This window comes from Hyla sarda, chromosome 7, assembly GCF_029499605.1.
Source record: "Hyla sarda isolate aHylSar1 chromosome 7, aHylSar1.hap1, whole genome shotgun sequence".
Lineage (NCBI taxonomy): Eukaryota > Metazoa > Chordata > Amphibia > Anura > Hylidae > Hyla > Hyla sarda.
In genome coordinates, this window is record NC_079195.1 from 65,523,238 (window position 1) to 65,546,014 (window position 22,777).

At 43.9% G+C, this 22,777-nt stretch overlaps 1 protein-coding gene and 1 non-coding gene across 8 annotated transcripts in view; both read right to left on the bottom strand.

Annotated features, from left to right (window-relative positions):
* IDE (insulin degrading enzyme) overlaps positions 1-22,777 on the bottom strand; it is a 165,034-nt gene that overhangs the window by 70,915 nt on the left and 71,342 nt on the right. For all 7 annotated transcript variants that reach the window (XM_056529403.1, XM_056529399.1, XM_056529397.1 and 4 more), the window contains 4 exons: positions 22,565-22,734; positions 10,345-10,467; positions 6,169-6,281; positions 4,102-4,264 (listed from right to left, as the gene is read on the bottom strand). In XM_056529403.1, the coding sequence (XP_056385378.1) occupies positions 4,102-4,264; positions 6,169-6,281; positions 10,345-10,467; positions 22,565-22,734 (569 nt within the window). The remainder of the gene's footprint in view (positions 1-4,101; positions 4,265-6,168; positions 6,282-10,344; positions 10,468-22,564; positions 22,735-22,777) is intronic.
* LOC130283672 (small nucleolar RNA SNORA74) lies at positions 21,743-21,941 on the bottom strand. Its single transcript, XR_008846786.1, has one exon. It is a non-coding gene; the product is annotated as a small nucleolar RNA SNORA74 (small nucleolar RNA).

Below are 22,777 nucleotides of genomic sequence, written 5' to 3' on the forward strand. Positions count from 1 at the left end.
TGAAGTCAGTGTGAACGATGCCATAGTGTGTGATGATTCTGAGGATGTGGAATCACTGTGGGTAGAATTACAAAAGGAGGGAAATACTGAAAAAATAATATTTGGGGTAATCTACAGACCCCCTAATATCACTGAAGAGATAGAAGTTCGGCTTCGGGCAGGTACAGTGGTAATAATGGGAGATTTTAACTATCCAGATATAGATTGGGGTCCGGGGTTGGCTAAAACTACAAAGGGGCGACAATTCCTAAATTTATTGCAGGATAATTTTATGGGCCAGTTTGTGGAGGACCCAACAAGAAGTGATGCCTTGTTGGATCTGATCATTTCCAACAACGCAGAGCTGGTTGGTAATGTAACTGTGCGGGAAAACCTTGGTAATAGCGACCACAATATAGTTACTTTTGACTTAAAATGTAGAAAACAAAGACAGGCGGGGAAAGCAAAAACATATAACTTTAAAAAGGCAAATTTCCCTGGGCTGAGGGCTGCACTACAGGACATAGACTGGGGGAGGTGTTGTCAAATACTGATACAGAAGGTAAATGGGACATCTTTAAATCAACTCTAAATAACTATACAGCTAAATATATACCAAAGGGGAACAAATATAAACGATTAAAACTAAATCCTACATGGCTGACACATGATGTTAAAAGAGCAATAAACAACAAAAAAAATAGCCTTCAAAAAATACAAATCTGATGGGTCAGCGATAACATTTAAACAGTACAAAGAGCTTAATAAAATCTGTAAAAATGTAATAAAAACCAGCAAAAATTCAAAATGAGAGACAAGTGGCCAAAGAAAGCAAAACTAATCCTAAATATTTTTTTAGATATATAAATGCAAAAAAACCAAGGACAGAGCATGTAGGACCCCTTTATAATGATAATGGGGAGGCTGTCACAGGCGATCAAGAGAAGGCGGAGCTACTGAATGGGTTCTTTAGTTCTGTATACACTATGGAAGAAGGAGCTGACATTGGCCAGGTCAGTGCTGGTAACACATCATGTAATGTACTGAACTGGCTTAATGTAGAGATGGTACAAGGTAAGTTAAGTAAAGTAAATGTAAGCAAATCCCCAGGACCGGATGGACTACACCCAAGAGTTCTTAGAGAGGTAAGTTCAGTAATATCTGTACCCCTGTTCATGATATTTAGAGATTCTCTGGTGTCTGGTATTGTGCCAAGGGACTGGCGCAAGGCGAATGTGGTGCCAATCTTCAAAAAGGGCTCTAGGTCTTCCCCAGGAAACTATAGACCGGTAAGTTTAACGTGCATTGTGGGTAAATTGTTTGGACTTATAAGGGATTACATACAGGAATACATAAGGGATAATTGTATTATAAGTGATAGCCAGCATGGGTTTACTAAGGATAGAAGTTGTCAAACCAATCTAATTTGCTTTTATGAAGAGGTGAGTAGAAGCCTTGACAGAGGAATGGCTGTGGATATAGTGTTTCTGGATTTTGCTAAAGCATTTGATACTGTCCCTCATAGACGTCTGACAGGTAAGTTAAGGTCTTTGGGTTTGGAAATTTTAGTTTGTAACTGGATTGAACACTGGCTCATGGATCGTACCCAGAGAGTGGTGGTCAATGATTCGTACTCTGATTGGTCCCCGGTTATTAGTGGTGTACCCCAAGGTTCAGTACTGGGACCGCTGTTTAATTTATTTATCAATGATATAGAGGATGGTATTAACAGCTCTGTTTCTATCTTTGCAGATGACACCAAGCTTTGTAGCACGGTACAGTCTATAGAGGATGTGCATAAGTTACAAGATGACTTTCAATAGACTAAGTGTCTGGACATCCACTTGGCAAATGAGGTTCAATGTGGATAAATGTAAAGTTATGCATCTGGGTACTAATAACCTGCATGCATCGTATGTCTTAGGGGGGATTAAACTGGCAGAGTCACTGGTAGAGAAGGATCTGGGTGTACTTGTAGATCACAGACTACAGAATAGCATGCAATGTCAGGCTGCTGCTTCCAAAGCCGGCAGGATATTGTCATGTATCAAAAGAGGCATGGACTCAAGGGACAGGGACATAATACTCCCCCTTTATAAAAGCATTGGTACGGCCTCACCTGGAATATGCTGTTCAGTTTTGGGCACCTGTCCATAAAAGGGACACTGCGGAGCTGGAGAGGGTGCAGAGATGCGCGACTAAACTAATATGGGGCATGGAACATCTTAGCTATGAGGAGCGATTAAAGGAGTTACAATTGTTTAGTCTTGAGAAGAGACGTTTAAGGGGGGATATGATAAACGTATATAAGTATATTAATGGCCCATACAAGAAATATGGAGAAAAACTGTTCCAGGTTAAACCCCCCCAAAGGACGAGGGGGCACTCCCTCCGTCTGGAGAAGAAAAAGTTTAGTCTCAAGGGGCGACACGCCTTCTTTACCGTGAGGACTGAATTTATGGAACGGTCTACCTCAGGAACTGGTCACAGCAGGAACAATTAACAGCTTTAAAACAGGATTAGATACATTCCTGGAACAAAAGATTAATGCTTATGAAGAAATATAAAATCTCATCCCTTCCCCAATATCGCGCCACACCCCTACCCCTTAATTCCCTGGTTGAACTTGATGGACATATGTCTTTTTTCGACCGTACTAACTATGTAACTATGTAACTATGTAACCCCTTAAGGACTCTGGTTTTTCAGTTTTTGCACTTATGATTTTTAAAAGGTAATGAGGAAAAAACAAAACCCTTTCAATTTTCCACCTAAAAATCCATATTATGGCTTATTTTTTGCGTCGCCAATTCTACTTTGCAGTGACATTAGTCATTTTACTCAAAAATTCACAGCGAAACGTAAAAAAAAAAAAAAAAAAAACAAAAAAAAACATTGTGCGACAAAATCGAAGAAAAAACGCCATTTTGTAACTTTTGGGGGCTTCCGTTTCTACGCAGTGCATATTTCGGTAAAAATGACACCTTCTCATTATTCTGCAGGTCCATATGGTTAAAATGATCCCCTACTTATATAGCTTTGATTTTGTCGTACTTCTGGAAAAAATCATAACTACATGCAGGAAAATTTATACGTTTAAAAATGTCATCTTCTGACCCCTATAACTTTTTTATTTTTCCACGTACAGGGCGGTATGAGGACTCATTTTTTGCGCCATGATCTGAAGTTTTTATCGGTATGATTTTTGTTTTGATCGGACTTTTTGATCACTTTTTATTAATTTTTTAATGGTATAAAAAGTGACCAAAAATACGCTTTTTTGGACTTTGGAATTTTTTTGCGCGTACGCCATTGACCGTGCAGTTTGATTAACGATATATTTTTATAGTTCGGACATTTACGCACGCGGCGATACCACATATTTTTTTATTTACACTTTTTTTTATTGGAAAAGGTGGGTGATTCAAACGTATTAGGGAAGGGGTTAAATGACCTTTAACAACACTTTTTTTACTTTTTTTTGTTGCAGTGTTATAGCTCCCATAGGGAGCTATAACACTGCACACACTGATCTCCTATGCTGATCACTGGCATGTATTAACACGCCTGTGATCAGTGTTATCGGCGCTTGACTGCTCCTGCCTGGATCTCCGGCACAGAGCAGTCAATCGGACACAGACGAGGCAGTTAAGGGCCCTCCCGGTGTCCTGTAAGCTGTTCGATCCCGAACAGCCCGACTGACTAGCCGGGATACTTTCACTTTAGAAGCGGCGGTCAGCTTTCACCGTCGCTTCTAAAAAGTTAATACCGCACATCGCAGTGATCGGCAATGTGTGGTATTAGCCGCGGGTGCCGGCCATTGATGAGCGCCGGGACAGACGCGGTATGATGCGGGATCGCGGCACCACCCCGCTTCATATCGGGGGAGCCGGCGCAGGACGTAAATATACGTCCTGCGTCGTTAAGGGGTTAAAGTTGTGGTTCAGCAGATCGGAACATATATAACTTGATGTACTGAAAAACTATTTCATACATATAGAACAGACAAATGGAAATATAGCCCAAGTTAAAAAAAAAAAACTTAGAACGCCCCTTTAGTATCACAAGACCTATATATTGTAAACATATGGCATTTACCCTTGTGGGATCCTTTTACATTACCTTTAGCCTTTAGTTCAGAGAGAAGACTTCCAGGTCCTTCATGTCCTATGAGGTGTCCAAGATAATGTCCTGGGTTAGACTTGTAATACTCCCGGAGGTCAGGGATTGGGAATGTGACATACAGGTTTCTTATGTCCTTTATAGGCACTATTTTGTATGTTTTCTAAAAGAAAAAAAAAAAAAAACAGAACAAGTATATACAGGTTCACCTTCACAAGATATGGGTTCTAGGGATCGACAGATTATCGGTTTGGCCGATAATTGCGATTTTGGACATTATCGGTATCGGCAATTACCTTGCCGATAATGCCCCACCCCCGGCCAGAGACTACCATCGCCGCCGCTGCCCCATTGCCTCCCCCATCCTCTGCCCATATACGGCCACCGCATTGTGTCCCCCCATCCTCTGGCCACATACCGCCCCCCCCCATCCCCGGTGTTATAATTACCTGTTCCTGGGAGTTCTCGATACTTATGGCTCCTGCGCTATTGCTGTGCTGTGTAATGACGAGTGACGTCCCCAACGTCACCGTGCACAGTGACCGCGCCGGAGCCAGAAGGATCGCGGACCTCGGGAACAGGTGATTATAACACCGGGTATGGGGGGGGGGGGGGCGGCAATGGGGCAGCGGCATGTAGCTAGAGGATGGGGGGAGGCGATGGGGCAGCGGCGGCGGTATGTGGGGAGGCGATGGGGCAACTGTGGTGGTGAGACTCAGGACAGGCAGGGGGAGAGGAGCGGGCGGCGGCGGTCTCTGGCACCGCAAAAGCCGCTGCAGTTCATTGATTTAAAGCGCCCGCTTTAAATAATTGATCTGCAACGGCTTCTGCCGCGCCGGGGGGTTGAAATAGCCAATATCTTATACCGGAATATCGGTATAAGTAATAGGCCATCGGCCTGAAAGGTGACAGATTATCGGTATCGGCCCTAAAAAAAAAAAAAAAAAAAATAAAACGATATCGGACGATCCCTAATGGGTACTGACCTTCACAAAATGTCCAATTTCTAGCATTTTCTCTTTCTTGGTTATCCAATAATAGTGGCTTCTGTAGAAGGTGTGTGTGTGTGTGTGTGTGTGTGTGTGTGTGTGTGTGTGTGTGTGTGTTTGTGTGTGTGTGTGTTCCGGGCAGGATCGGCGTCCGTAACACAGCAGCTTGCTGATTCTACGTTTGTGACGTCACGCCACGCACCCTCCATTCAGGTCTATGGGAGGGGGCATGACGGCTAATACAGAGCAGTCAGACACGCCTCCTTCCATAGAGGTGAATGAAGGGGGCGTGGCGGCCGGCATCGCCAGTCATCGGGCTTGGAGCGGAGTTCGCTCCGTGCACCGAACGACAGGGGTGCTGGCTCAGAGATCGCGGGGGGTCCCCAGCGGTGGGACCCCTGCGATCTAACATCTTATCCCCTATCCTTTGGATAGGGGATAAGATGTTTCCAACAGAGTACCCCATTAAGATTTTGTTATACAGGGACTTAGGTTTGGCCTTACAGTCTACATTCTCGGTGCTACCTCTATACTATGTACCAACTGAATGTCATTGATCCATCACTTGGTTTTCTCAGAGAGAACTGGTGTCCTTTACTTATAAAGCCAAGTTCATACTGCCATCAGGCTCCGTTAGGTGGAGGACAGTCGTCAATTCCGTCAAGTTTAGCGGAAAAAAAAAAATAATAATTTGTGAAAGCACAATTTTTTTCCCTCGCTAAACTCCTGAATTGTTTTTTCCGAAGAGACGATTAGACCCTTAATGGGTTGGATGCAAACAACAATGTGAACCTAGCCTAAGTCTCCCCTGTGTGCCTGTTTCTGTAATCGACTGTATTCCAATAAGATGCAACTTTACATTCATTACAAACTTTGCAAAATGTGGTGCCCATTTATCTGCATCAGCATTATCTGGCACTAGTATTTGCAAGCCAAAACAGGTAGTGGATTCAAAATATAGAAGCTGTACAGATTTTATCATAATTTCTCTCTATATTTGTTCAAATCCTAATTCTGTCTTGGAAATACTGATACAAATTACCACTATGTCAATGAGGCCCAATAGACAAGTACTTACCTGCAGGTACTGCTTCTGGAAGGGATTTTCAGGGAATTCTGGAACTGGGACATTTTTGTTCTCTACTTCTGTGAACAGTTTCACCAGCATCTCTGACAACTCATCTAGAGTTTCTGTGTATAGAATATTAAAGAAAAATCAATATTGCAAAGGTACATATGTCTACACATCTTATGTGGATTATGCACAAACACATAATATATGGGCCATTATTTCTTAAGGAACACTTAGTGGGAAGAATGTAATAAAGTCTTATTCTATAATTATTTACAATGTGTGTCAATTCTTCACCATTTTCAAGAGCACAGTTTGCAGTCATTAAAGGGGTTATCCAGGAAAAAAAAATAATTTTTTTTTTAAATATATCAACTGGCTCCAGAAAGTTAAACAGATTTGTAAATAACTTCTATTAAAAAAAATCTTCATCCTTTCAGTACTTATGGAGCTTCTGAAGTTGAGTCTCTGATGACACCTGTCACGGGAAACACCCAGTTTAGAAGCAAATCCCCATAGCAAACCTCTACTACTCTGCAGTTCCCGAGACAAGCAGAGATGTTTTCTGACTGGTAACCGTGCTCTCTGCCGACAACTCAACTTCAGCAGCTGATAATTACTGAAAGGATTAAGATTTTTTTAATAGAAGTCATTTACAAATCTGTTTCCCTTTCTGGAGCCAATTGATATATAAAAAAAAAGTTTTTTTCCTGGAATACCCCTTTAAATGAGGAATAAAGGCAAGGTGGCTAAAGTCTGCAGACAGTACCCAGTCCTATAATACATTTAGCCTGTCAAATGCGCGAGGGACACGTTACTTTCCTTCGAAATAGGTTCTCTGCTGATTTAGGTTCTTGTATGTAGAACGCCATAGATATTTCCTTCTTGACATATATCGCACATTCCACATTTATGCAATAAATGCCTTATAGGTCCCAGAGTTGACAGCATCTATCTTAAGATTGGAGGGTGGCATGGGAAGGTGGGTCCTCAATCTGCTTATGGCTGGCAGAGAAGGTTGGGAGGTCAAAAACCACAGAGGCAGCTATTTTAGGCTTTCACCAACTTTGAAGTGGGACACATAAGCAGTATAGTGCCCGAAGTTACACTTTTTCCACAACTTCTAGGTTTATCTAGCAGTGCTGCTCTGTATAGGCAATTATTCCCAGGCTGTTTAGAGATTGGTGCAGGACCCACCTCCAAATGGAAGCACCCCTTTAGGGTATGTTCACACGTACGCAGATTTGATGCGCAGGATTAGGGCTGGGCGGTATGACCAAATCTGCGTATCACAGTATTTTCTGTAACTTTCGGCGGTTCCACGTTATATAACATTATTTCCTCCCCCCCCCCCAAAAAAAAATTAATTATCAGTCCAGCGCTGCCCCCATCGGGGTAAATACTCACATGTCACCCGCTAGCGCTGCCCTCCTCGTGCTGTTTGTTGCGGCTGCCGGCGCTGACACAAGGTAAACAAAATAAACTAACTGCATGTTCCGACGTCGGCCTTATGCTGGGGACGGGAACGTCGGACAGCCGTCAGCCTATCACCGGCTGCAGCGATGTTCCACCTCGGCCGCTGAGCTCACTGTCATGTAAGGAGCTCTGGGCGGCTTCTTACATGACAGTGCGCTCAACCTATCACCGGCCGAGGCGGAACATCGCTGCGGCCGCCGATAGTGAATGGAATGTAGGACAGCCATCAGCCTAGGAAGCAGATGAGGCCGGTACCTGACCAACGGGAGGTGAGTTAAAGTTTATTTTTTGCAGCCCGGGCATAGGGATACCGCACAGTATAGAGCAGTGGTCTTCAACATGCCGACCTCCAGATGTTGCAAAACTACAACTCCCAGCATGCCCGGACAGCCGTTGGCTGTCCGGGCATGTTGAGAGTTGTAGTTTTGCAACATCTGGAGGTTGAAGACCACTGGTATAGAGTGTCAGCGCCGGCGGCCGCAACAAACATGAGGAAGAGGAGGGCAGAGCATGCGGGTGACATGTCAGTATTTACCCCAATGGGGACACCGCTACGCTGATAATTGGGGGGGGGCAGAACAGTGCTCGCAGGTGACATGTGATTAGTTCCCCGATTTGGGGACACCGCAGCGCTGGGCCAATTCATTCATTCATTCGAGGGGGAGGGGCCCAACCGGTATTGTGGTATGTGTTAAAATTCATATCGAGCAGGTCAAAAATGTCGGTATTCGGTATGAACTGGTATGCTGCCCAGCCCTATGCAGGATTTTGTGCTGCAGATTTCAATATAAACTAAATGACTGAGCACAGCTTCTAATCTGCAGTTACAAATCCTGCGCATCAAATCTGCGCAGGATCCTGTATGTGTGAACGTTCCCTTTAAAGTTTAGATTAAAGTAGAACAAAAAAAAAAAATACATACACAGAAAACCATGCCAGCTGTTTTTTGTTACATGCAATACAGTACTGAAGTTATCCAAGGGCACACAGCACTCAGAAATGTGATCTACAATACTGATCCTTTCTATAGTTGGCATAGCATCTGCGGGGACTGAAGATCAGCCTCCCAAACATTGCTCTATATAGAACAAGTTGTGAATCGCTATAAGAAACAGTGACCAAATGAGCTGCTTTAATAATGTATAAGCTAATTCAGCAACTTTTGCTATTATTTTTTGCTGGTGAAGTGCATAGTCCAGTGTTTCCCAACCAGGGTGCCTCCAGCTGTTGCAAAAACTACAACTCCCAGCAACTTGCGTAGACAGCCAATGGCTTGTAGCCCATATACAGCACAGACAGGAGGAGAGTTCAGAAAAGCTGATGGGAGGATGGTGCTCTGAACTATAACCCCCCCGTGTTCTTGCATCACCGATAACCCAACAAGTCTGTAGAAACTACTGCATATATTATAGGGCATGCTATGGGAAAACAAATTGCTATTTTATTCTCCCTGAATTTCACATGTTACTAAGCAACAATCCAAAATCCATCAATGAAGCCTGAAATGTGCAGCATAGGGAAAAAGGCCTTCAACATGAATAATTGAAGAGACCGCTCCAGTTTACAGACAACTGTTGTGCTATCAGCAGCCATGACGCAGCAGTGCCATCCTTCACCTGTTATAGATAAGTGCTGGACAGCAAATGCACTTAATTACTGTATATACTCCAGTATAAGCCGACCCGAATATAAGTCGAGGACCCTAATTTCACCTCAAAAACCCAGGAAAAGTTATTGACTTGACTATAAGCCTAGGGTGTGAAATACATCATCTCCCCCCCTTTCATCATCACCGCCTGTCAATCCCTTCATCAGTGGTCTTCAACCTGCGGACCTCCAGATGTTACAAAACTACAACTCCCAGCATGCCTGGACAGCCATCGGCCTTAGTCTTCATCCAGACCCCCCCCCCCCCCCTTTTGTTTCGTACTCACCTTCCCTCGGCGGGACGTTAGGGCGAGCTGGTCCGGGACATCTATGTTGCAGAGACCGTCCGGTGGGGAGGATTAGTGGTTGCGGGCTGTCCATCTTCACCGGGAGGCCCTCTTCTCTGCGCTTTGGACCCTGGACTAGTGACGTTGCCTTGACGATGACGTACAGGGACGTTGCACATGAAAATGGACAGCCCGGAACGACTAACCCTCCCCACCGGCCGGTCTCTGCAGCATAGATGGCCCGGAAAAGCTCACCCTTCCTTCCCACCGAGGGCAGGGGAGTACAAAACAAAAGGGTGGGGAAGAGGTGGCTGGATGATGACGAAGGCCGCAGTGGTCTTCAACCTGTAGACCTCCAGAGGTTTCAAAACTACAACTCCCAGAATGCCCGGACAGCCGATGGCTTTCCGGGCATGCTGGGAGTTGTAGTTTTGCAACATCTGGAGGTCTGCAGGTTGAAGACCACTGATGAAGGGATTGACAGGTGGAGAGTTCACGCGAGTGTAAGCCGAGGGGGGCGTTTTCAGCACGAAAAAAAAAATAGTGCTGAAAAACTCGGCTTATACTCGAGTATATACGGTATATCAATTCAGGAATAGGAGGCTGACTTACATTTACCTGACTACATAAGGAAAGACAAAACATATATGTTATCTTGTAACAGGATCTTATTCTGTAATGTATGTATTTCTCCCATCATGTGCTCACCAGCATTGTACCCAGATTCCCATAATCTGACACATACATAGAGATCAAATGCAATAGTTCTTACCTCTTCCAAGTACACAGATGGACATCAGGTTAGAAGAATAATACGTGGAGTGAAATTTCAGCAATTCTTGTCGCACATCAAGCCCTTCTTGTGTGGGTCTTGTTTCAAGAGTAAGCTTATTACCTGAAAACAAGAACAGAAATACCAAAGTAAATAAAGGTTAAAAAGTTTAGCACTAAAGTATTAAATCCACCTCTGCGACCATTTTCTATGGATCTAATGATTATTAGAAGCTCTAATCTAATACCATGCTAAGTCTACAGCTCCAATGCAAATCTGTGTGTCTCCATGTTTAAAAGGGGTACTCCAGCAGAATTTGATGTATTTATTTATTTTTTTTAACACACAATAACTGGTGCCAGAAAATGTAACAGATTTGTAAATTACTTCTGTATAAAAATCTTAATCCTTCCAATACTTATCAGTTGCTGTATGCTACAGAGGAAGTTTGAATTTATTTCCAGTCTGACCACAGTGCTCTCTGCTGACACCTCTGTCCATGTCAGGAAGTGTCAAGAGTAGGAGAGGTTTGCTATGGGGATTTGCTCCTACTCTGGACAGTTCCTGGCATAGACAGAGGTGACAGCAGAGAGCACTGCGGTCAGACAAACGAAAAAAAATTAAATAAATAAATAAACTTCCTCTGTAGTATACAGGAGCTGATAAGTACTGGAAGGATTGATATATTATTTTTTTTTTTTAATAGAAGTAGTTAACAAGTGTGCGTATATATATATATATATATATATGTATATATATTTATTATATATCTCTCTCTCTGTCTCTGTCTCTGTCTCATACACACACACACAGTTTTCCACTACTTTTAAAAGTACCCCTTTAAAAAGGAGTTTTCCAGATTTTTTTTTTTTTTTAGTGATGGGAAACACTGGCTTTTCCTGAGAGTAGACCAAGTAGGGTGCCTCTAGCTGTTACAAAACTACAACTCCCAGCATGCCCAGACAGCCGATGGCTGTCCGGGCATGCTGGGAGTTGTAGTTTTGCAACAGCTGAAGCCACCCTAGTTGGAACAAACTGGGATAGGCCATCAATATCTGATCTGTGGAAGTCCCACACCTGGCTACCCCACCTACCAGCAGTTTAACAGAGCAGCAGCACCCACATATAGACTGTCTCCACCCCCTTATCAATGTGTTGAGCTACACATTGTATAATAGCCATGCTGGGTTACTGCGGCTTTATATTTTTATATAATTTAGAAAGGGGGGGGGGGGTTAACCAATAAATAAATAAATACCCTGTACAATTGGGATGCTTATCAGTTGCTGTACATGACAGAGGAAGTTGTGTAGCTCTTTCCAGTCTGGGAAGTTCCTGACACAGAGAAAGGTAGCAGAAGAGAGCACTGGTAAGAACTACACAACTTCCTCTGGAGCATACAGCAGCTGATAAGTACTGGAAGCATTGATGGCCGACATTTATCATTGTCTTTAGACTGTTTTTTGTGTCTAAAAAAAAAAAAAAAAGGCACACAAAAAATAAATAAAATAAAAGGCGCAAACAGGGTTTATTTGCACCTTATGGTTTACACATTTCTGCTGATTTTGAGTTGCAATCCACTGATTTTGACAATACACATGATATGGAAGGGTTTTATGATCTGTGCCTTTTTTGTGAAACGGCGCAAAAAAGGCACAAAGCCACTGAAAAGTCTCAAACTACACCAGCCCAGACTTAGCTTTATGGTGTATGTGAAGAGAGAAATTTCTGAAAATGTGACCTGCACAAAATTTATCAAATTCTCTGTGACCATTAATAAATTTGGTTCTCCTACACATTACCAGCACACACAAAAAAAAATAAAAAAAAAATAAATAAAGTGTAGAAAAATGCTTCACTTGCACCTACAATGATAAATGCCGGCCTATATATCTTTATATAGAAGTAATTTACAAATCTGTATAAACTTTCTGGTACCAGTTGATTTGAAAATATTTTTTGTTTCCTCTGGAGTACCCCTTTAAGGGGCACATGCAAATGTTATACACTATACTCAGTTTAGAAAGAGAGAAAGATTCCAACTTGTTCTTAGATCTAAAAGCAGTCTTTATTCACACGTATTTACTTGATTCACAGGTACAAGACAGGATGTGATGCGTTTCGGCCAGGTGCTGGCCTAAGGCCAGCACCTGGCCGAAACGCGTCACATCCTGTCTTGTACCTGTGAATCAAGTAACTACGTGTGAATAAAGACGGCCATTAGATCTAAGAACGAGCTGGAATCTCTCTCTCTTTCTGCATTGCTAATTGGGAATGGTCCGTGCCCTTCTGTGCTCCGTTCTGTGGCTTCGGGTGAGCTGATTCATATATTGATTTTTACACTATACTCAGTTTGTCCCTAGCTCCATCCCCACATACAAGGTGTAGAAAGTGGCAGAAATCCAGGAGTAGCAGTGAGAAGAAAATTAAATTATATATATATATATATATATATATATATATATATATATATATATATATATATATATATATATATATATATATATATATATATATATATATATATATATATATATATATATATATATATACACACACACATACATATATATATATATATATATATATATATATATATATATATATATATATATATATATATATATACACACATATATACATATACATATACACACACATACACACACACACACACTAATCCCTCTTACTGCCTAATATCAGTGTATGTGGGTAGAACAGGCTATCCCCTAATGTACAATGAATACTAAGTAACAATGCTGTATATGACGACAAGTATGCAAACCACCGTGCCGGATTCCAGGCTGGGGACCAGACAGACGGGTTAAAGAGAATCAAGGCATTAACTAGAGATGAGCGAACTTACAGTAAATTTGATTCGTCACAAACTTCTCGGCTCAGCAGTTGATTTCTTTTCCTGTATAAATTAGTTCAGCTTTCAGGTGCTCCCGTGGGCTGGAAAAGGTGGATACAGTCGTAGGAGACTCTTTCCTAGGACTGTATCCACCTTTTCCAGCCCACCGGAGCACCGGAAAGCTGAACTAATTTATGCAGGATAAGTCATCAACTGCCGAGTCGAGAAGTTCGTGACGAATCGAATTTACTGTAAGTTTGCTCATCTCTAGCATTAACCCCCACAGAGTCCTGCGCGTTCCATCGCTGTAAGGCAACTTTATCAGGGGTCACTGCAGCTTAAATTTCTATTGAAGTGACAACTTAAAAACGTCCTGGAAAGTGTTTGTTCAAGAGCTTAATAAATTAAACAAACAGAAATAATTAGGGCTCATTCACCCCATTGTTTTACGGATATGGCAGCCAGATCCGGCGGGAGAAATTAAAAACCGGCTGCTGCAGCATCCCCGTCCGACCCTCATTTGAATGAGGCAGATGCAGTCAGTGACTCTGGTCGGCTCATTTCTGGACCGTATACGGTTTTGTTGCTGGACTGAAAACCTTGGTCTGCCAGTCACTATCAGACTCTGTCCTGCTCAATGACGGGAATAGGGTGTGGCGCAGGTCTGGCGGGGATACGGCAGCAGACGGTTTTTAACTTCTCCAAAAACGTATTGTGAATGCACCCTTATATTACTGTGGAAAATCAAAAAGTTCATGTAATCATACAATTTCTATCCTTACAGACATCACTTCAGTACAGAATATGGCTGTGTAGTACAGAACTGTAGAAAAAAAAAAATGTGCGAAAATTAAGGATTAAAGATTTTTTTAAAATAAAAGTACGGTAATTTACAAATCTGTTCAACTTTCTGGCACCAGTTGATTAAAAATAAATAAATAAATTTTTTCCACCAGAGTACCCCTTTTAAAGACACTAAATTGCTTTATAATGATCAGTTCTTAGACTGAATTACATTAGATGATCAGTCATTAACCCTCATAAATGCTAGAATATATTTATCCATGTGTTATCCTGATGCCGAAGTACAGACCAGCTTGTTGAACAGGTCAGGATGGTGTCCTGGTTCCCTTTTGGACAACAATGAAGTGTTTGTCAGCGATTATTTCTGGCAATCTGCCCCTTCTACATGTTGCCAAATCAATCCTTGAAAGTATAATATGGAATAAACCCCACCTATTGTGTATGGGTGGGGGAGTCACTAATGGGGAACCACCTGATGAGTAAAGCACGGTCTGTTCTGCCTCAACTGTAGCCAAGGAAAATGTGTCACTTTTTGTTCTATTTCCCCTGCACAGGCTTATGTTATGTTCACGGTTGAACCGGTCATAAGATTTTACCATATATAACGCATGGCAACGCATTAGATATGGCAAAACCTTCTTCCTCACAATCCCGGGAGACATTCCTGCCCACAGGGATTGTGAGGATATGAAGGTAGAAAATCTCCCAAGCCGGCCCTGTAAGCAGTCCCCTGGGCGGGGAGCTATACTCACCTAGCCCCTTCTTTTAGCCTGTAATCACGCCCCCTCAGGGCGATTGACAGCCAGCATCACCACTTGGCTTCCCAAGCAGACGGAGCAGAGCGATGACACAGGCCATGCTCGGGCTGTCAATCACACTGAGGAGGGCGAGATTACAGGCGGAGAAGACAGGACTGGGCGAGTATAGCTCCCTGCCCAGGGAACTACTTACGGGTCCGGGGGGGGAACGTCTCCTGGTGATGGTGAGAAAATCCTTTACCATATATAACGTGTTGCCACACAATCTATGAAGGAGATTAATCATTCATTTCAAGACGTATGGCTTTTATATGACAATTTTTTTCAACTTACCTTTGCTTACATGCGATGATTTAGCAAAAATAGTCCGCACGTAAGCAAAACCCGCTTACAAAATTTTTTAAAGCAGAAAAGTTTTCCCTTATGTTAATAGCCGAGGTTCTTTATCTACTCTCTATTACCAGTAGCGTTGCTAGAGAGCGACTGGGGGGGGGGCCCAACCGCATCGGGTGACACCCTAAATGGTCGGCGTGGCACTAAATAGCTGCACTCCAACTATCCACCCTCCTCAGAAATAAATAAGTATTAAAAACAATATGCTATGCCGCACCATGAATATCCGTACTCTGGAGGCTTTGTTTAATTTTGAGCCCGCATTTTTTGACGTTGATGGGTGGAGGACTGAGGACTACTATCCATCTATCGAGGAGACCGGTGTTCCAGGGACTGCAATCCTAGTGCCTTTTTACCTGCTCTGAGTGTGCCCTGCTAGCCATGGGTGGCCCATGCAGTAGTCACAGAAATAAGAAATCTAAACTCTCAGCCGACCTCTGATGAGGATGCTTCCTGTGATGATGGGTCCTCCCGTTCCTGTGGCCCTTCTCATCGGGATCCTGGTGCTCAGACCCAGCTTGCTACTAAAGTGTCTGTGCATGCGGCAAAAGCGCCGAGCCAATTCTCTAGACCATCGGACCAACCTAAGGGCTACTCTGCTGATCCACCTGTAATTATTTGAGGGTTCTCCGACTCCTCCGCAGCGATTGTCCCCCTGAAAGACCGGTCAGTCTATGATGCTGCTGCTTTTGACCAAAGGTTCTCCGAACTATTTACTGACTTTAAATCCTGCGAATCAATAATGGTGACTAAAGTAGATGAACTTCAGCAGGAATTTGTTATTCTGCAACATGAGATCCAGAATATATGTGAGCATGCTGAGGAGGTGGAGCGCAGGGTCTCTACAGTGGAAGATCCTTTTCATCCTTTGCCGTACCGAGTCGATTCCCTACAGCACCAGATGACAGGAGTTCTGAGCCGAATGGATGATATGGAGAACCGCCTGCAGCGCAATAACATCCGTCTGGTGGGCCTTCCTGAAAAGGTGGAAGAGAATGATCCGGTGTTCCAGGAAATGTGGCTGAGGGAGATTCTTCCAGTGGACACCTTCTCTCCTTATTTCCCAGTTAAACGGGCTCATAGAGTCCCAGCTAGACCTCCTCCCCCACATCCCTTTCTGGCCAAACTCCTACACTTCAAAAAGGACAGAGATGCTGTTCTGCTTGCAGTACGACTTAAGGGAGAGATCATTTGTGAAGGGAGCAGTGTCCTTCTACCCTGACTTTTCTGTGCAGTTACACAAGCAGAGGGTGCAGTTCACGACCACCACATCACTCCCCCCACGCACCGTGTCGCAACCCCCACCGCACCGCCCCGGCCCCATTGCCTGCCCCATCCCCGGTTTTATGTTTACCTGTTCCCGGGGTCCACGCTACTTCTGGCTCCTGCTGCGTCCTGCGTTACGCTGTGCGCAATGACGAGTGACGTGATGTCACCGTCAGTGTGCACAGTGACAGCTCGGGAGGATGCCACCGGAGCCACATGTAGAGTGGACCCCGGGAACAGGCAATTATAAAACCGGGGATGGGGGAGGCAACTGGGTCGGGGCGGTGCGGTTGCAGTGATAGGATTCAGGAGGACACCCGGACGGGCAGGGGGAGAGAAGCGGGTGGCGGCGGCGGCCTATGGCACTGCAAAAGCCGCTGCAGGTGGTCAATTTTAGGCTTGCAGGTCAACTGGGCTAGGTCCTCCCTAATGGCGCTCTCGTCTGGAGTCCCCCTCCCCTCCTTCCCCTCTTCCAGCAGGGGTGCAAGTGGTCCCCCGCTTTAGATACCTAGGGGTGGAGGTTACTGCGTCCCTGATGGAATCTCTGTCCCTGAATTTGGAGCCACTCTTGTGCTCCACTATGGAGCGGTTGAATGCCTGGTCCCCACTCCCTCTCCCCCTAGCAGGAAGGATCAATATATTTAAAAATGATTTACCTTACTAAATTCTGTTAACTTTTTCATTTGGCTCCCATGACACCCCATCAAACCCCCCCCAACTAGGAAATATGTTAGTAAACTATGTGGTGCTGAGCTCCTTCTACTGGCTGGGAAAACCTCCCAGACTTGGTCGGGCTCTTCTCCAGGCTCCTAAACAGCATGGCAGTCTAGCTGCCCCTGATGTATATAACTATTTTCTTGCCTCGCAACTGGTCTATGCAGCATGGTAGATCGACTTGGATTGGTCTAACTCGGCAACTGCCTTGGCTGGAGCGCTTATGGGTTCCTATGAAGCACTTACTCACTCTACAGGTATCACTCTGACTCCTCCTTTCCAATTCCCCTACAAACAATAGCTAAAGTGTGGTCTGTGGTGTCGAGCAAATTTCCGCAGCCTCTGGTATCTCCTAGGGCACCCTTGTGAGGGAATGTATATTTACCTCACCTGCATGGGTTACAGAAAGCCAGATTTTGGGGCTCTCCTGGAGTCAAGTTAATGATCCACTTGTTCGGGGAGGATCAGGTTTTCTTCTCCATGAAGGAACGTTATGCAATCCGTGGAAATGCCTTTTATAGGCATCTTCAGCTGAGGCATGCGGTTCAAGCGCAATGATGATGTGGAGCTTCTCCTGGGCACCACATATCTTTCTAAACCCTTTACTCAGTCCTATGCTCTACTCCAGTTGCTGGGACCTAGCCCTTTCTCAGAAGCCTTTCATAAATGGGTGGTTGATATCCCGGATTTGTCCGAGTGCCAGTGGAAAGAAGTTGAAAGCTCGTATTATTCCATAGTAGTTAGTAGTAGAGATGTGTTGATCCAGTCTAGATATGTCTTGAGATTGTATACTGCTCAAAAAATTATTTAAAAAAAAAAAAAAAAAAAAAAAAGGGAACACTTAAACAACACAATGTAACTCCAAGTCACAATTCTGTGAAATCACACTGTCCACTCAGGAAGAACACTGATTGACAATCAATTTCACATGCTGTTGTGCAAATGGAACAGACAACAGGTGGAAATTATAGGCAATTAGTAAGACACTCCCAATAAAGGAGTGGTTCTGCAGGTGGTGACCACAGACCACTTCTCAGTTCCTATGCTTCCTGGCTGATGTTTTGGTCAATTTTAATGCTGGCGGTGCTTTCACTAAAGTGGTACCATGAGACGGAGTCTACAACCCACACAAGTGGCTCAAGTAGTGCCGCTCATCCAGGATGCCACATCAATGCAAGAAGGTTTGCTGTGTCTGTCAGCGTAGTGTCCAGAGCAAGGAGGTGCTACCAGGAGACAGGCCAGTACATCAGGAGAAGTGGAGGAGGCTGTAGGAGGGCAACAACCCAGCAGCAAGACCGCTACCTCTGCCTTTGTGCAAGGAATAGGCACTGTCAGAGCCCTGCAAAATGACCTCCGGCAGGCCACAAATTTCCATGTGTCCACTTAAACCGTCAGAAACAGACTTCATGAGGGTGGTATGAGGGCCCGACGTCCACAGATTGGGGTTGTGCTTACAGCTCAACACCGTGCAGGACGATTGGCATTTGCCAGAGAACATCAAGATTGGCAAATTCGCCACTGGCGCCCTGTGCTCTTCACAGATGAAAGCAGGTTCCCACTGAGCACATGTGAGAGTCTGAAGACACCGTGGAGAACGTTCTGCTGCCTGCAACATCCTCCAGCATGAACGGTTAGGCGGTGGGTCAGTAATGGTGTGGCATTTCTTTGGGGGGCTGCTCAGCACTCCATGTGCTTCTCAGAGGTAGCCTGACTGCCATTAGGTACCGAGATGAGATCCTCAGACCCCTTGCGAGACCATATGCTGGTGCGGTTGACCCTGGGTTCTTCCTAATGCAAGACACTGATAGACCTCATGTGGCTGGAGTGTGTCAGCAGTTCCTGCAAGAGGAAGGCATTGATGCTATGGACTGGCCCGCCTGCTCCCCAGACCTGAATCCGATTGAGCACATCTGGGACATTATGTCTCGCTCCATCCACCAACGTCACACCACAGACTGTAACTGAGTTGGAAGATGATTTAGTCCAGGTCTGGGAGGACATCCCTTAGGAGGCCATCCGTCACCTCATTAGGAGCATGCCCAGGCATTGTAGGGAGGTCATCCGGGCATGTGGAGGCCACATACACTACTGAGCCTCATTTTGAGTTGTTAGGACATTAAATCAAAGTTGGTTCAGCCTGTAGTGTGGTTTTCCACTTTGATTTTGAGTGTGACTCCATATCCAGACCTCCATGGGTTGATAAATTTGATTTCCATTGATAATTTTTGTGTGATTTTGTGGTCAGCACATTCAACTATGTAAAGACGAAAGTATTTCATACGATCAGTTCATTCAATCAGATGTAGGATGTGTTTGCTTAGTGTCCCCTTTATTTTTTTGAGCAGTGTATTATACCCCTGCTAAGCTGAAACTTATTGGTGTTTCCCCATCTGACCCATGTTTTCCTTGTTCTTCAGAAGTCGGTACCTTTTTGCATGCTGTTTGGGAATGTCCTGTCATAGCCTCCTTCTGGAGGGAGGTGATGGAGGTTTCTGGCAGATAGTCTAGACTTCCCTTTCCTACTTACCCCTGTGGTATGCCTGCTGGGAGTTGTTCATGAGGTGATCTCTGGTTCACATACATGCCTACTGATCCGCTTCCTTCTCTTCTGTGCCAGTAAGGTGGTAGGGATGACCTGGAAGGATACCTCCCCTCCCCCTCGATAGCTAAATATGGTAAACAAATATATGTCTCATTGTAGCAAGCATTGTATGCAAGTCGTCAGTGCCCTAAGAAATTTGACAAGGTGTCAACACCCCTGGCTTTTACTTGATGTGTTGGCTGACCCTGCGGCTAGGTTGTCCTAGTAGGTTTTCTATAGCGTGCTGTTCTTTAGATGAGGGGGCTGGATGGGGTTACCGGGATGCGAGTTTGTTGGTGTTGGGCTTTCTCCGGTTGGGTCTCAGATGCACCCTTCCCTCCTGCTGGTGAATTTTTTTGCATATCTTTCGTCACTGTCATTGTGCTGAAATCAGTCTGTGGACCGACAGAGGCGGTTGCTTAGCGTTTCACCTTGTTGGTGATGTTTGTTAATTACGATAAACTGCAAAACTAAATAAATACTTTAAATAAATCCCACGCTTTGTCCCAATAACTATAATATAAAAGTTTGTTACCACTAATTTTATAAACACAAAAGCTTCAAATGAAGCTGAGAGACCTGCTGCCCAAGTGCAGCCTAACGTGAGTGATACAGGGGGAGGCCTGAACAAATACCATGACTGATCAGCTACACCCAAAAAAATAATACCTATATGTATTGCCACATAACCACTGGATAAGCTGCAGCTGTACAGGAGACTGCTCTGATCAGCACATGACCTCAATGTCATTGTATTACCTAATAGCATAAATTTCAAAAAAATAAAAGGACAGAAAAAAGGGAAGGTATGTTGAAAATAAAAACAAAGGAAATTTAACATTTAGAGGCGAGCGGAACTACAGTAACCTCAGCCAAAACCGAACCAGCCATGGATTAGTTTATGCATCAAAACTAGCTACAACACCATTAATGAATTCGGCTGTCCGGGCATGCTTGGATTTGTAGCTTTGCAACAGCTGGAGGCACCCTGGTTGGGAAACACTTTCCTAGACTTTTCCAGGAAGCCAATGCACTTTGGCCCAACTAAAGTAACGGACGGCCGATATGTTAGATTTGGCATCAGCCAAGGCTCCTGTAGTTTCGCTCACTTCTGGTTATATATATATATTTATTAAAAATAAATTCTGTCTATTGGAGTCAGACACTCACTCAGTCGGGCTGGGACTTGTCACCACAATGCAGAGATAGGTGTTCATATTCCGTTAGTATAAAGCCAACACAAGGCATTTTTAGTAACAATACTTAAGCCTTAAGTCCAGTTGACAAAGTTTCCTCTGCAAATTGTTTTATGCTTATCTCAGTTTAAGACAGGCAAATTGCATAACAATGAGTGCAGGAGGTTTAAATAGTCACTGTCAGATTCAAAAACTCTTTATATGTTGTACATCTTGACGAGACAGACAGAGACAGAGACAGAGACAGAGAGAGACAGAGACAGAGACAGAGAGAGACAGAGACAGAGACAGACAGAGACAGACAGAGACAGACAGAGACAGAGACAGAGACAGACAGAGACAGACAGAGACAGACAGAGACAGACAGAGACAGAGAGAGACACAGACACAGAGAGACAGAGACACAGACACAGAGACAAAGACAGAGACACAGAGAGACAAAGACAGAGAGACAAAGAAAAAGAGACAAAGAAAAAAAGAGAGAAAGAAAGAAGGAAAGAGAGAAAGAAAGAAAGAACGAAAGAGAGAGAGAAAGAACACAAAGGAGTGCTACCAGACAGGAGAGAGAGCACACAGAGGAGTGCTATCAGGCAGGACAGAGAGCAGAGGAGTACTAGTCCACCCTCCCTCACTGGACTTTGTCCATGCCTGTGCTTCAGCTTGGACAAAGCCATGACTTCTATAAAAAGGAAACAACAACATCTGACAGTCCCATTTAATAATAACTATATATCAGGGACTTGCTGTATACAATGTAAGGTCGTCAAGGCCAACTCTTTTAGTCAATGGAGGACTTTGTATACAAAAACACTATTATAAAACCAAGATAGCTACTGTGTGATTCCAGACTAGCACCAAATAGAAGTATTTATGAGGCGCACTCTCGAGGAATCACAGCACTCCTAAATGTAAGTGTGATGTCACCAGAACGGCAACAATTCACACCAGCATAAGGCAGTGGGGACTTTGTCTCCCAGCAGTGTAACACAGTCCCAGGCACATAAAGCACTGGACAGCTGACTACCGCTGGATAGAAACATACTTTACATTTTTAAGATTTTAACAGCTGTAGAACAAAAGCCATTTTCAGTGATACTGTAGGTGTAGAATATGCAATATTTAGTGAACGCGCCCTATGAGATCCCAAGAACATCAAAGATCTTATTGTGGTCATTGCACATGAGTGATAGCTGCTAAGAACAGCCACTTAAACAGGCTAGCCTGAAGATGACAGTGTCTATGCCCTCTATAATAGAGTTGCTCTATATCAGTGGCTAAAGACTCAGACCATAAATGCTGCCATGTAATACTGTACTTCCCTCTGCAATGGCCATTTACGGGAAGATGCCCGTCTATTGAAAGGGTGCCAGAATTAGGACCCTGGGTGGTTAGCAGATCTACTAGGGGCTGCATTCTGATAGGGTCTCTCTTTAATGAGACAACCCCTTCAAAGAGAATCTACAAGCATTGTCACTAGCTGTACTACATATAAGAATGAATGGGGCAGCATAGCCCAAATTCTGTGACTGCAGCTTGAAACTTAAGCTTATGCTAAGCTTTCCATAATGCTGTGAATGAAAAAATATATATAAACCAAGTAACGAGGGAGCACATCATGTAGTACAGTGTAGCCATTTATGAATATGATACACACCTGTTCCAAATTTATGGAAGGGGTGATTGGGGTCTCCTGTTGCCTTCTCCAGTTGGAACAGTCTCCAGGTATCATTCATTAGGTTCTTTTCATGCTCAGAATCCACTGCATTTACTTCCCGATCCTTACAGCTCTCATCAAAGAGAGGGCACAGAAAAAACTGGGCAAACCTTAAAAAAAAAAAAAAAAAAACATGATTATGTTTTATTAGCG